At 38.3% G+C, this 15,784-nt stretch overlaps 1 protein-coding gene across 5 annotated transcripts in view; it reads left to right on the forward strand.

Moving 5' to 3' along the window:
* VCAN (versican) overlaps positions 1–15,784 on the forward strand; it is a 157,857-nt gene that overhangs the window by 129,097 nt on the left and 12,976 nt on the right. For all 5 annotated transcript variants that reach the window (XM_029942544.1, XM_029942547.1, XM_029942543.1 and 2 more), the window contains 2 exons: positions 1,798–1,956; positions 3,190–3,272. In XM_029942544.1, coding sequence (XP_029798404.1) covers positions 1,798–1,956; positions 3,190–3,272 — 242 coding nt within the window. The remainder of the gene's footprint in view (positions 1–1,797; positions 1,957–3,189; positions 3,273–15,784) is intronic.

Below are 15,784 nucleotides of genomic sequence, written 5' to 3' on the forward strand. Positions count from 1 at the left end.
TAAAATAAATATTAATTTCCATGGTTAAGGAAAGCAATACTTTTATAATATCACACTATTGACTTTGGCAGTAAGAGTTTTCTAAAATTCTTTCCAATTGTCCTCCGCTATAAACTAACTCCCTCATATATGAAGATTCATTTTCTCCCCACTCTTTCTCCCTCCCCTCCAAATTCTAACGCATGAATATCACAAAAGGAAAAATGCTACATCCAAGTAGCTAGATTACATTTCATTCTTCGGGGCTGAATGTTACTTTTACACCAAACCATCAGCTGTGTCTCGAGTCTTTTCTTATGAGATTTGGTGGTCTCCAAACAACACTTTCATAAAACTCAAAACTTGCAGTGCACGTTATTTAAACCAATTAGTCAGCTGGCTGTCTAACAACAAGCCCGGATAGACTAAACTGAAATACAGACTGCTCCCAGAGATAAGCTGCCATCTGTTGTGGGACTCTGGTCAAAATCCCTGGAGCCAGGAAAACGTTAAAATCTCTCAGAACTCATACTTTCCCACAATTATAGAAAGAGGAGTGAAAGTCAGGACACAATTTGACTATCAATTTGGCCACCAAGTCTGACCTATAAAGCAAACATTTATTTCATGTAGAAGGATTTTGTTTCCTTCATCAACTGGTAAGATTAGGGGAAGGGGGGATGGGTTAATAGGTAATTTGGGACATTTTCTTGGTGGCTAAAGTTCTATAAACTTTGCAGTTTTGTTAGTTCTTACATGTAACCAGTTCAGTATGTTCATGAGGTATGTTTTGTGATAGTCAAAATTATTTCCATTGATCATCATTTAATACATAAAGTTTAACCCCACCTGTAAGTGGATGAGTCTGAGGGAAGGTTGCCAATGACAAGGCAGTGCTATGAGCAAGGCCACTTTCCTGTGAAAATATTTAAAAACTGGCAATCTACAATCTAGAAAGTATAGCTGCAGCTTACTGCCAGTGTAAAATTTAGGTATATTTGAAAAATGTTCTCATTCTACCAGGTTACTGGTTATAGCATGCTTGTTACAAAAGGGGGGGGGGATATGTATATGTGTATATATATATATATACACACACACACACACACACATGTATATGTGTATGTGGCATGGGGGGATGTGACTTCTGTTATTTCATTCTAAAGAAACTTAAAATCATTATGCATTTGCATGGGGAGTTACCTATACTTCCTGTCCCTTGAGGAAGAAGGCATGCAATTCTAGCAATATCCCAGAAGCTGCCTACTGATGAGGAATTCTTTTTCTCTCTTTCTAAATCTTACTTGACAAGAGCCTGTGGCCACCCAGCTATCTCTCTGGGAAGTGGTAAAGGAACTACTTCCAGAGCCTTTGAAGTCCTTCTTCAAATAGAGCATTCATAATCCTATTAGCCGGAATTCTTATCTTATCACTTGAATGATTCTCTTCAGAAAAGTCGTGTTGGTAAGGACTTTGCCCCAGTTGCTTCACAAATGAGTCAGTAGACATTGCAGCCTAAGAAGTTTTGTCTGGCCCCTCTTCCAGTTTTCTTTCCTGCTGAAACTGGCTCTAATCAAGGAAGCTGCAGTTAAAATGCTGTCTTTTCAGTCCAGAGATGTACAGCCACCTACTTGGCAGGAATCAGTTGGACAATTGTTATCATGCTTTCTTCAATCATCATGATCAAATTTTATTAATATGTAATTTCAGGGACATTGCACTGATACTGGCTTAGGTCTTCTTACTAGCACGTAGGTCCCTGAGGCAAGATGGAATGACGTAGATGAGTTTAATAAGCCTGTGCCTTGTTTCTTCCAGACACAGAGACGTGTGACTATGGCTGGCACAAATTCCAAGGGCAGTGCTACAAATACTTCGCCCACCGGCGCACATGGGACGCAGCTGAACGGGAATGCCGTCTGCAGGGCGCGCATCTTACAAGCATCCTGTCTCATGAAGAACAGATGTTTGTGAACCGTATGTACCAAATGTACTCAGGGTTTGAAGCTCACTCAGTGTCACCATCTTAGTTTTTTCTGCATCTCACTGAACAGAAGTAGCTTTCTCCATTGCAGTTCAATTTACTAAATCCCTCATCTAAACTACTTAAAAGCCTGTCTCCTACATGAGTCCCCTACTTTGAGAAACACTCACCTCTCACATAGGAAGGCATTTCCTGATATGTCAGCAGTAGGTGAAACAGCACCCTGTACGTTGAGTCACACAAAATTGCTATTTGATCATTTTTTGACTTACAAAATGGCCCCTTCTTATGGTTCCATCTCATCCTTCTCATAGCTGCCTTCATAGTTTCTGTTTTAAAGATGTGCATATGTTGTCTGAAGTTAAAGACAAAATTGCTTCCAGTTATTTTTATCCCCTGATGGCACCCTGATCCTACCCTCGAGACAAAATTGGTTCTCATCCATGCTGCTCATGGTTTTCAGCCATAGAAAGTGGGCTTCATGTTAAGGGCATGAACAAATGGAGACTGAAAGCTAATGAAACTTCCTACCAGAGCCGTTGAATAACTCCTTAAACTAGAACAAAGAGGAGAGCAGCTGGCTTTTATGTAGCGAGTATATAGGATTTTTTTGCTTATGAAGCATTGTTTGATGCTCTTAAATATTTTCTCATAATGCCTGCTATCTTTTAGAAGTGCGATAGTTAATTTGCAATTTGGATGGGGATTTATTTAACTTTATTGCATGGTATTCTTGCCAGTGACTCATCTATAATGAAAGTAATTATTTTTGAAGATAATTTTGCAGGGCTATCTGGTCTAGGTATTCACTGTTTGAAATGCTTTGAGAAGAAACATGTGGCTTCCAAAGTGAGGCTAGCATGGGAATGATCTGTCACATTTTATTGGGTCACTGAATGTTTGCCAATGGCATAGCTTAATAAAAAAAAATGAAAAGTTTTTATCATGAGTAAGGATGGAAAAAATATTTAATTATAGTAAACTGCTAGGGAAATTATTTTCTTATGTCTGATATTTTAATGTTTCTCAATGTTTGTGAATTAGCTTTTGAGTTTAAAGCACACTGGGCAGAAGAACAAAAGATGAGAGATTTTCATGAGCAACTAAACAAAAATCCAGCCAGGAAAGAGGATGCATGATTCACTCTGAAAATAATTTTCTTTGATACATTTCATCCATATATGGGAAAGGTAGTAAAAATATCTGGGTTGTTGCCCCTCTCTTAGGTGTGGGCCATGATTATCAGTGGATAGGCCTCAATGACAAGATGTTTGAACATGACTTCCGTTGGACTGATGGCAGCACATTGGTAAGTTAACTGCTCGTGAAAAATGATACCAATTCTTGGTACTGTGTGCTGATTGCATGTTGTATTTGACTGGAGACCAGTTAAGTGACATGGTCAGGGTCACTCAGTGAAATAAATGAGTGTTAGATTGGAGCTCCCTGCTAACTGACCCACAGCCAGTGCTTCGATAACTGTGGCTCTCTTTGAAAGAAGCGCATATCAGATTCCATTGAACTGGAAAACCACATAATCAGCAGAATTGCCTTAAGTCTGTCTTTCAGATAGTTACCTTTGCTTTTTATGGCTTCAAAGGAAAAAGGGAAAGAATAAATGTAAGAGAAAAGGCTTAAAAAAAAAATACCCTTCCCTGTTATATAATTGCACTGGAAATCTGCTATATGGCATGGCTCATTTTTATCCAAACCAAAATGCTCATTCTTTTTTTCATCTTAAAAAGGATTACTGAACTATCATCTTGTGGATTTTCTTCCACTCAAACTCTGCTGACTAATTATATAGTATTGAGCTTTCTCTACTCCTTAAAGAAAGGAATGACTTGGTGACACTAGCCACAACCTTGAGTAGGCTGCAAGAAGATTCTTAGGACTGCTGAACCTGTTTTGAGTCACTATTCTAAATACATGTGAATGTAAGTTTTCTAGAAATAGGTCAGGTGTAGTTGGCTATACTAGCCGTTCTAGGTGCTGGCTGTTCATTGGAATGACCCAGAGAACATACTTTAACAACTGGTGCTTAGGCATCAGCTCAAATTCATTGAAGCAAAACCTCTGGTGTTCTTCAGGTGATTTCAAAATGCAGACAAGTTGGGATCCACGGGGCTAGGCAATAGGTGTAAACTGAATTCTAAATTAGATGAATAGCAGGAAAAATAGGAAATAATTTTTAAGCTCATTCTGTATGTGAATTATTTAGGTGCTTAAATTTCATTCATTACCTGCCACGCATCTGGATTTAATGAGTTTGGCAAAACGTAAAGTTGGTCCTAGAACAGAGCCTGAAGTAACCTCTGCTTTTGGAAGTTCTGTTCTATTCAAGAAAGCTTTCTGTGTTCTTGTGAACATACCACTCAGGTCATCTCCCTGTCAGTTGCTGTACTCAGCACTTTGCATATGTTTATTCCCCACAATAATCTTTAAGAGAGGTATTAAGTGTTTTACAGGTAAAGAAAGGTCAGTTAGGTTGAGATTTTTGCCCAGAGTCACAATTCTATTAAGTGGTGAAGTCAGTATTTGAACTCAGTCTTGTCTCCAAAGCCATGCTTTATTCTGCCTAGCACCTCCTTGACGTGTAAAGATACCCCTTATTACATTTTGCTTTGAGCAACCCTGAAAAAAAGTCTGGCTTACCCTCTCTCTGTCATCACTCCTTATGTTTAATCAGCATCATTTGTCACTCAGGTTCATAAGCAGGTTCTTTGGCAAGATGCAGAAAAAATAGGGAAGGTAGACTGTAAAATATCTTCCCAGTAAGATCTATGAACCATACCCTCTGGATTAATACTCAATGTTTTCTCATTGTCCGAAGCAGATGGTATGTCTGCAGATGTTGTAACTGTATATTTTTATATTGCTAAAATAAATAATAATTTCAAGAGGGATAATTTTGGTCAGTTAGATTAATGGTGGTTGATATGGTGTAAGTCCTTCTATATTTAAATTTTAATTGAAGATAAACTATTTTGATTTTAATAATGTATATGTGAATATAAAATTAAAGGATTTTTTTATGTTGCTACAGATAGTTAAACCTGTTTTTATAATTTTGCTGATGTGTTTTATACAGTATAGGCATTTAACGAGTTTTCTTGTGTTGAATGCATACTTCAGTCCTGGGGGGTAACTTGCGTCTTCCTCCCGCACACTTTCCCTTATAAACATAGCCCGCTGACAAGTGCAGGTTCTGGGAGGTCCCAACTGTATTACAAAAACTAGAACACCTAGGACTCAGGTGAGGCTCTGGTTGGTGCTTATTTGTTCCTTGCAGACCTTGACCGCAACTTGTCTGAAAGTGCACCTGTATGTTCCTGCTCTGAGCCTAGCATTTAGCTAGGTGTGGTGTCTGTAAAGTCTGTCATTTGCTACCTGGTCAGGCCAAGTCCCCAACTTCCAGTCTCTCGTTGGGTATATAGAATTGATTTGTATGCTTTCATTCTTAGCATTTTTGTTTGTTACTAGATATTTATTCTGGTCATTAGCAGTACAGTTTTTTTAAAAGAAGTGGTTCTCTTGCCTGCTTTTTACTTCTTACGGTGTCCAGGACAAGGCCCTTTCTTATACTACCTATGAGCTTGGTTAAAGACACTGAATATTGACTTATAGCTGGCAGCTGAGTGAGGGCTATAAAACATCTTAGTGAACGTTTCTTTCCTGTCAGATGCCATTCAGATGGGCTTGATTCATCAGATACCATTATTCCACTATGCCAAAGCAAGCCACCTCAACATTTTTTGGGGGGTCTGTGTTCATTAAGTTTTAATGGACTGTGAAAAATACCATAAAAAATAACTTAATTGACATTTCCATAGCCTAGACTGGTCCTAAACTTGGTAAGTAAGCAAGAATTGCACTTTCAAAAGAGAAATCTATTGATCTTCCTAGGAAGTTTTCAGAGGAAGATAACAACCTCATGTAGATAGCTGTACAGTGTAAACAAGAACCTTTCGCTAAATTAGTTTACATTTTTGCACTGAAACCTAAGGGTTATGAAGAGAGCATCAAGTGAGGGCCTCAGTTTGAAGAACTCAGTTTGAAGAAGCGAGCAGATGTATTACATAAACAAGCAAAGCGTATCAAAGAAACGACACAAGCAAATCTAGAAAGCACTCTGACAGACCCTTGGTTTCTTCTTAATTCCCTCTTTGTGTCAAATAAAAGTGTGCTGAGGAGTGTCCCTAACTTTGAACATTTTGGAACAGAGAAGACCATCTGCCCAACGGCCTGTCTCCCTCCCATCCGACTGATCTCCGGCCCACTCTGCTTTTGTAACCACCCTCGCCTCTCTCCCTTCCTTTCGGACACAGCCTAGGTGTCTCTTAAACTCGTTTGTAGTTCTTCCTGCAGCCACCATCCCCTTAACAGGTTCCATATGTTTGCAGGCTTTGAATAAAATAGTTCTTCTTTGTTTCGCTGTTTACTCCAAGTGTCTTGCCTTTGAAAAGATCCCTAATAGTAAACTCTACATCGGGAAAAGCGGTATCTGCTTACACTTGGAAATGGTGTTACCTTGACTGTGTGCAATTTTAAGGACTTTGTTTATGTTTTAAAGTGATTTCTTCCTTCCCCTTTGCCCCCATTTTTTGTTTGAAAGATTTATTAGTGCTTATTCTTCTTGGGAGGTAGAGCAGTATTAAAACAAAAAGAACCTTTGATATTTACCATATATTATCTTTTGTTGTTCAACCTTACAATTCACTAAAAGCATACAAGTTTCTATTAGGTTTTTCAGTCTCAATTTCTCTTCTTAGAATAATTAAACTTTGCTTCCAGTAAACTTGCAGTATAATTATATTATATTTGACATGATCATGCTGTATCGCAAGACCAAGTCTTATGCTACATTAATAGTGTTATTTGGCCAAGTTATCTAAATTGCCCTTTTTCTTCTGATTCTAATTGATTCATTCCATATTATTGGCCCCTATAATGTGGCATTGATAACATGCCAAATTGTTGCATTTCTTGTATCTTCAAAATATTTTTTATTATCATTTGGGGGGGGTTATGCAGTAAGAGTCACAGAAGTATACACAGGTAGAAATTGGGTCTAGCCTTACCCTGTGGTTCCTATTAGGGTTATTTTCTCTTAACATGTTTAGTTTTTATTTTGTCACTAGGTTTTCTAGTAACCAGTCACATTTCAATTTGTCCCTTGGTTTTCAACTAACGAGTTATTCTTTAACTTGACTACTGATCCCTTAATAGCAAAATGCCCCAAGTACTTTATTAGAAACTCTGACAAATAACTTCAATAATGAATTACTTCACTTGTCACCCAAGTGATGTCTTCAAAGACACTAAGATAAACTATCCAAGTTAAATACACATTAAAGCTGGTGAACTTAAACAAACATTTCTTATCTAGCTTCCATACATTTAGCTGACTTTTAAGGTCTTTCTTTAACCTAATTGTTAAATGAATGACTAGTCTGAAGTGTTTCCCCCAGATTTGTTTCCCGGTGCCTATGACCTGCCTGTCCCCTTACTATGAACTCTTGTTACTTTCTTCTTGAAATCCTGCAATATCTTCATCTCGCCTTCAGCGCATAATACTAATCATGAGCCTGGAATATCAAGCCCACCAATTCCACCTGCCACTTCCTAAGCTGTATGATCTCAAAGTACCTACACTTCCTGGAATAAGCCATGACATCGAACTCCTGAGGGTCTTTGCATACTCTTGCCCTAGTATTTGGACTGTTCTCACCTCTTGCCCTAATTTTATTCAGTAAATGTTCAGATGCCTTACTTAGCTAAGCGTCTCCTTCCAGGAAGCCTTCCCGATTGACTGTGTCTAAGAGCTCCTCTATTGGATCCAGAAGCCTCTTGTGTCCTCTTCACATCTGACCGCTGACCCCTGTGGGGCTAATTTCCTAACACTGAGTTTTCTCAGCAGGGATTAACCCTATTTCTGTTTTTCCAGCACCTAGCAGAATTATTGACAAAAATAGATAATAAATGTTTTTGAATGCTAATTAATATTTCTTAATGTTTATTTTTGAGAGAGAAGCGGGGAGTATGAGGGCAAACAGAAAAGGGGCAGAGAGAGAGAGGGACAGAGGATCCAAAGTGGGCTCTGCACTGGTGATGCAGGGCTCAAACTTACAAACTATGAGATCATGACCTGAGCCGAAGTCGGACTCAACCAACTGAGCCACCCAGGCACCCCTGAATGGTAATTAACATTTATACATTGCTCAACCATCTTATTCTATTATCTTGTGCATCATGAAATGACCAATTAAGTCTTTTGGGTGAGTCACTTTGTGACAATTCTTGTTTTTTAAATTAAATATTTTATTTAAGGATGTATCAATATGAAAAACATGAAAACATAATAGGTAAGATTTCAAAAATGGTGAAAAGAAAGAAAAAGCTCCCCCAAAACAGATATAGATAGATAGATAGATAGATAGATAGATATCTGAGTGTAATGCATCTTACGAAAGTTATTAACACAAAAGAAAATAGATGTGCCTAGTGGGAATGATGGCAGTTTTGTCCAAGGTTGTCCCAGGAATACATTTACAATAAGCTCTGGGAAGAAAAAATGGAAAGCAAGCTTTTCAGCCTCCGCCACCCCGCAGATTTGAGTTATGTCAGTGAAGATTTTCCATGAAGCTTTAGGAAACCAGCAATTACTCAAAACTTTGAAGGAAGATTTTTTTCAAGATAGGCACATATTCTGTCATTATACTTTCTGAAGAAAAATGACTTAGAAAACCCGTATTATCCAAAACCAAAGTGTAGTAGAACAAGCAAAAGAAAATCTTACCCCTGAATATTATTTTAGTTTTTATAGACTGGTTGACCAAGGGTGAATTGGTTGCTTAAGGCTGGACAGAGGTTCACTTACTCACCCTCTATCTGAGTCTGTTCTCTCCAGCACAGAGGCAGCCAGACATCAGGGACCATCATGGAATCATTTATACTGTCTTACCTATATATTTCTTAGAAAAATCATTTTCACAACTTTCTCTATAACTAAAGACTATAGTGTGTCCATAGGCAGCACGATTAGGGATTGGAAACTGTTAGGTGCCTTCATGACACTATGTTTTATAACATATCTCCTGAACCAGTGGTTTAACATCAGCTCGTGGACCTCAGAGATTTAAACCTATTACCATCATACTCCCTCCTCTCTCTGACCCCCAGGCACAACTTCTCAACACGGGGAGAATTTGGTCCTTTCTCTCTTCTCTTTAGTGAGTTTCTGCAGCACCAACAAAGCTTACCCCTCACCACAGGGGATTGGGTGTTTCAGTGGATCAGAAGCAGTTACTTCAAAGGAAAATGTCGCCTTAGAGAGTGTTGTCCAGAGGTTGAGAATTGAATAGAACTGACAGTCCAGTTCCCTTGTAAAAAGGTTGAGGAGCTTTTGGAGAGTTTGATTTGTTTGGTAAAAACCAAACCAAACCAAACAAAAACAAACAAAAAACCCTTTTCTACATCGCTTGTCTCTTTCATGTTTTCCTTCTGTCATCTCTATTTTGTCCACACTCAGGCGAGCCCTGAAAGGCTGTGCTTATCAGCTTCCTGGGAAGTAGTCACAGCCCCCTCCTCATTTTCTGATACTATTGGAGAAAATGGAAAGCCTTCCTCTCCTCTGCACTTTACTGATTCTCTTCAGAAAGTTCTCCAACAAGTTACTAATTCACAGAACCGTAAATGTCTTATTTTCTAGCTCTAACCAGCTCACCTTGCCCCTTGATAGTTCTGACAGAGGTTACAAAAGGCTAATTGGTAGCCTTTTGCACTTAAAAAAGTCCTACTTGAAAAATGTTTCTGGAAGGTAACTGAATTTTGCCTTTCTTTTTTTCATCTTGATAAGCATGGTTCAGCACTGGTAAGCTGGCACACCTAGAATTTGGGACACCCAGTCACCTTCCTGGTTAGAATCGCCAGATTTGTGGATTGACTTTAAATACAGAGACCCCTTTCCTTTTGTCATAAATACACTCGTCAGTCTGTCAAGCAAAGTATTGTGAGAAAAACCAGCTTTGAAAAAAAGTAGAAACAATGAAGAAATAGCCCTTAGCTCAGGAATAGACACTTAAAAGGGGCAGAGAAAAGGAGTAACAAGTTGCAGGCCATAAACCATTATTTTTTTTTTCTACAGGAAGGTATCATTATTACCCTTTTATAAACACAGAAGTTCCTCTCCTCCTCCCTCTCCCAGATGTCTTGGACGTTGAAAAGAGAATCAAGAGTATGAACTAATTCCCAGTGTTTTCTAAGCTTGTTTGTAGGTTTCTGCTCATTTGAAAGTATTGCCCATGATTTGGCAGAAAACAGTGCAAAACAAAACCCCCAAACTAAAAACTTAAGTTTTACTTTGCCTACCTGAAAACATTAGAAAACTCTCTGTAAAGCATTTGCAGATGGATGTGTGTCAGCTGTGGTGTGGCTTGAGCTCCAAGTCAAATGCCACTTCTCTGTGAACAAGTCACACTGCATATCAGCATTAATTGAATTATGTTAAACTTCACAGGCTTCGTTATATTAACCTAAAAGCCAAGGAAAACATATGCTGTTTCCTCATCCTTTAACACATTACTCATGAGTGGAAGAATTCTCAGTTTCTGTTCTGCAAAAGACTACTGAGCTCTTAATAAAAATTTTTACTTGTGTTTCAGTTCAGTTTGATTTGAAACCAAGAACTGGTTCTTATGATTCTATGTGTGAAATATAACGAGTCATAGAAGTTCTGGAACACAAAACCCTCATCTCCGCCTTGCCGTTACTTGCATGCAGATAGCTAGTAATAGGTCTAACAGCTGGAAGAATACTTACCCGTCCCTGGAAAATTATTTCATAATTGACAAGATTATCCTTAAAAAAAAAGAAAGAAAATTTATCAATTCCCTCTCACAGGTGCTTTCCCAGCAGTGCTCTGTGAAACTCTAAAATCATGTACAGATATCTAAATTCAATTGCTAATTACTTTAAGGCAATTCATGGAAAAGGCACACAAAAATGTGGAATGGGTTTTGGCAGTTTCCCACTGCATTCGGATCTTTAGCACTTCCTGCCTGAAGACCTGTGCAAACAAGCTTGGGGTGAAAGAGTCCACAGGCACCTTCGAAGGTGGGGGTTAAATGCAAAGGGCTTCATGGGGTTCTGTCTGCCCCTCCCCCACTCCAAGTGCTCTTGGGGCAAGAGGAACTCACATCCTTTAGAAAATACTGTTGATAATTACAGCTTTGTAGGGCAGTGAGCTCACGCTATTTCACGAGATTAGTGCTGTGCTCAAGAGCTGCCAGATTGTCTCTCCCACACAGAGATTTGCCAGCTAGGAAAATAATGGGCATATTGCCATTTTAACAGCTATCAGGAGACCCCAAGTTAGTTTTTCTTCCCTTCAGAATATTCATGTTTGTAGGGTCCAACTCCAGCCTGCCAGTCCAGGGCAGTGAAACCAAAACAAATGTCTCTTTCTCCTTTATAACAAAGCTGCTCTTTTCCTTTTGGTTGTTCAAAAAGACAACAGCAAGACTATAACCTCCCTTAAAACATAAATAAATAAATAAATAAGGACCCAGACCAGAGTAACATTAAGCAAGTACAAGGATCAGAAGAGGTAGATCTCTACCTCAAAGTGAGGTCATTTGCCCCCTAGGAATTAAATAAAACAAAGTTAAATGTACCCCCCACAGATGAAAAACAAATGCCTATTGTGCAGCATAGCCCTGGGGGGAGGTGAGGGGAAGGCATTTTAAAGTTACCAAATGTTTTGATTTCAGTAATAAGGAGCGCTCCTAACTCCCTTGCAGATAACCGGTTGACCTATGTTCTCAAAGGCTGGGGGTAACCCAGAGTGATTACTGAGTTCTTTATTTTGTGAAAAGGTGGTTTCTTATCTGCATACGTTTCAAACGGGTAAGCGGTTCTCTTGGGAAAGTGTTTCTATTTGTGGAGTTGGCTCCTAGACTTTGTGGTTGTCTGTTTCCCCGTGGCATCGCCAGCATTTGGATAATACCTGTAGCTGTGGCACACTGTCCCTTGCAGGTGATGATAGGGGTTTGCACAGAGAAGTCAAAGTCGGCTCTGAGTGCAGGTGCCACATTTCATGGCTAGTGTACCTAAAAACAAACCAAATGTGAATCACACCACAGGCATTAATTTGCGTGCATACATGTTTGTATATAATCTGCCCTCTTGTAAGGATTTGGGGTGGATATTATAGACTTGGCTTTGCTTTTGATACTGTTTCACCATTGATGTAAATATAAATAATCTTGTAATTTTAAAAGAAAAAAATGGATAAAAATAAGCTATTGTACCTGAACATTCTAGTCAGATTGAAACTTCGGATTAGAGCTGCCGTGACCTGTAATGGGACAGAATGCAATCAGATTGCTAAATACTGTTTAGCTGAGGGCCATCTTCTAGCAAAGTGTTTGTTCTCTTCATGCTTTCCCTCACAAAACTGAGAGAACATTTCACATGTAATCCTTTAAACTTGATACATGAAGTAAATAATCATGATTTTACCCAAAACAGTAAATTCTGTTTTAAGTAACCTAGTTGGTTAATTCATAATATAGTAATGGATGGATATCACCACCTAGTGGCCATGTTGTATTTTGTGTTTCAAAACTTCACATACCCAGAAAAAACTACACTAAGATCCAGGAAGGAATAGTATTCCCCATGAATTAAGTTCTTTTAGTCTGGAGTTTAACATACACTATATACTTATTACGAACCTGAAAGTTAAATGTGAAATGAGATAGTTTTTCAAATGCAGCATAAAGTTAACACACGGAGTCACATACTTAGTAAAATCCTAGTAACTGAGGCAAATATTAGAGCCAACCTTTCTCATATCTTCACTTTACACAGTAATAGAACACAGTGGAAAGTTTTCCTTGGCCACTTTCATTGGTATGTGAACCTAGAGGACATTTTTGGTTTTCTTATGAAAACTTTTCACAGTGGATTAAATTAGCAGTGTTTGGGGGGAGGGAGAGCAGATAGAAAGCAGTGACTGGACCGTTCATGGAAAAAGATTCCGAATTATAGCTGGAAAATTTAGTAGGGTCTCCCAATAATTACAGTAATATATGATGTCATAGGACAGCTTCACTGGGCAAATGTCAAGAATGGTTTTTATCAATGGAAAGTGTGTGATTGTTTAAATGTGCTTGGCAAAATCCATAATAGTTCTAATAGTTCAAAAACATAGAAACTTTAATTGGCCATTTAAGTAAATTATAGCAAATTTTAAAGAATAAAATGTGACCCTATCTAAGCTGAAAAATTATAGCTAAAAGTAAGCATAGGTAGATGATGAATAAATAAATGATAGATAGATGCTTTTGGCAGCCGCACATTCAGAATTGCAAGTTTTGCAGTTTCAGTGATGCATGAGAGACCCTGAAGATCCACAAGATGAAATAGTTTGTACTTTTTCCCTCAGTTACAAATTTGAACTGTACCTAGTGGCTGCTCAGTGTGTGAGAATTGTTCAGTTAGCTATCAGGTCTGTCTAGTGGGTAGCTCAGTCTTAGCATCTCCAGAGGTCTGTTGCTGTTTATTCTGTTAACGACTGAAACATTTTGGATATTCTGTGTCTTTATGGTGGGAAACTATTGTCACGAGGTCTATGGGAATAGAGGCATTTCTAAAGATCTTAGGTAATTCTTCCCTAGTGCCAAGAAGTACTGTATTTGTAGGGGTGTGTGTGTGTGTGTGTGTGTGTGTGTGTGTGTGTGTGTAATAGTGGTAAATCTCACCTTTGTGTCTCACAAAAAGATGAACTGCAGTTTTATCTAGTGTCTGTAAAAATCATGTTTTCTTTTCAAGAGAGGAAAAGAAATCAAGAGATTCTGAACAGAGTATCTAACTTTTTATAAGAACTAGCTAATGCCCAGTGGCTATTATTTGTAGTTATCTGACCAAGTTAAGAAATCATAAAATCTCAATGGGAAGAATTTGAAATGGGTCAATTATGGAGAAGAATTAATTATCAATTAAGTTTTGAGAAGACCTGTTGCTTTGTAAACTTCTCCCTTTCAAGATGCTGACAAAAGGGATTTAAAAACAAGAGTTTAGGATTGTGGGGATTCTTTCTCCACTAGAAGTTGAAACATGACCTTGTATCTTCAAAGTTTTGATTTTTGAATCAAATTTACAAGATTTATAAAAAATTTTGACAAAGAAAATCAAATACTATTTGGAACGTTGCATAGAAGGGTGGTTGAGGGACCTCCCTCACTCCAGTCTTTCCTTTTTACCACCTAGCCGTCTGCATTTTTCTTCGTAAACTGATGTGCTTACATATGTATCAAGTAAAGGGCCAGCTGGGATATGACTGTCACTGCAGTAACTGATTAATACTGGATATCCTATTTCTTCTCTTTAAATGAGAGCCATGCTCAAAGCCAAACCCAACCAAACTCCTTTTTTAAAGGCAAACAAAGAACCTGGTTTATTTCTAAATCTTATATATTTCTGAAGTAATGTTTTTTTAACCTCAGAAAAAAAGGTAGTTATCATCTCTGTGTAAGGAAAAGGTCAATTAGTCGCATTACATTTTTATCATCAATTTATTTTGTTCGTGCTTGTGATGCTAGTTATCTGCTAAGATGTTAGCACCATTGATCAAGACCCTGTGGTGTGTATTTTAAAGATAAAAGATAGTCCGGTATCTCTGAATGATAGTTGGGACTCCTAGACACTATATAATTAGAGATTCATCTTGAAAGGATGTTAAGCTCTGTCTAGCTTTAGTAGATTGGTTTTGGAAGATAACTTGAAAGATTACTTTCAAAAGCAGACACCCCACCACCCCCACTCCTACCCCCAAACACACACACACTCCATCTGCCTCTGTGTGTTTGTGGAATCCAGTTGAAGACTGGCAAAGAGCTGGGGAGAAAGAAGAGCTCTTCCGCTGTGCTGCTTGACAAAAATTAGTCAAGTCCCTCTTAGGTCTGTAGAACAGAGATCACTCTCTGAGAGTGAAGAATGCTGGCAGGCAGGAAAGTCCTGTGCACCCCAAAAGACCTGCAGGTTAAGTCTTTGCTTTTATGTTAATATGAGACAGAAACAAATTCCTGACCATAAAATACGGATTATTTGGAACAAAATAAGCTACACATTTATCAGGTTTGATAGATTTTAATGAATAACTTCATTCTGTTCGGGATTTTCCTCTCAATATTAGAATTGGTTCAAAATGAGTTCTCTGGTTTGTAGAAACAATTTTCATGAGAGAGAAGCATGCTTAGCTTTTGGGTTTGGGCCACGGTTTTTTGCATCATTTTATGCCTTTGGCAGCTGACTTGTTCAAATCCATTGGTTGGGGGGCGGGGGGCAGGGGAGAAACAACAACTGAAAAGTTAATAAATCCAATTTAATTGAAATAGTTGTCTCTTTTGTCACCTTTGGTTTTTACAGAGACACGGACAATCATTTAATGGGAACTCTAAGAGCAATTTTATCATATTATAGGCAACATTAAGCAATTTCATACTGGATATAAAATAATTATCTCTTAATAAAATGCAAGTTTATTATAGAACACACAGAAAATTTTATATCTGAACTCTCTTTCTTCTACATCAACTATCTGAGTTGTATGTCATAATTTTCCGCCATCAGGGAAGAATGAAAATGAAAAGTAATTTAGAGTTCTCTTTTCGGACATACCCCTGATGCAATTCTGGTCTCTGGAGGAGGCAGCGAGAGTTTGGGGTTTGGATTGGAGAACACGAGTCTCTGAGACAGAAATGTGCAGAGGTCTGATCAGCATTTATTTTTGTCAATGGTGTTGAAATGAATTCTCTG

The sequence above is a fragment of the Suricata suricatta genome, chromosome 6, assembly GCF_006229205.1.
Source record: "Suricata suricatta isolate VVHF042 chromosome 6, meerkat_22Aug2017_6uvM2_HiC, whole genome shotgun sequence".
NCBI lineage: Eukaryota > Metazoa > Chordata > Mammalia > Carnivora > Herpestidae > Suricata > Suricata suricatta.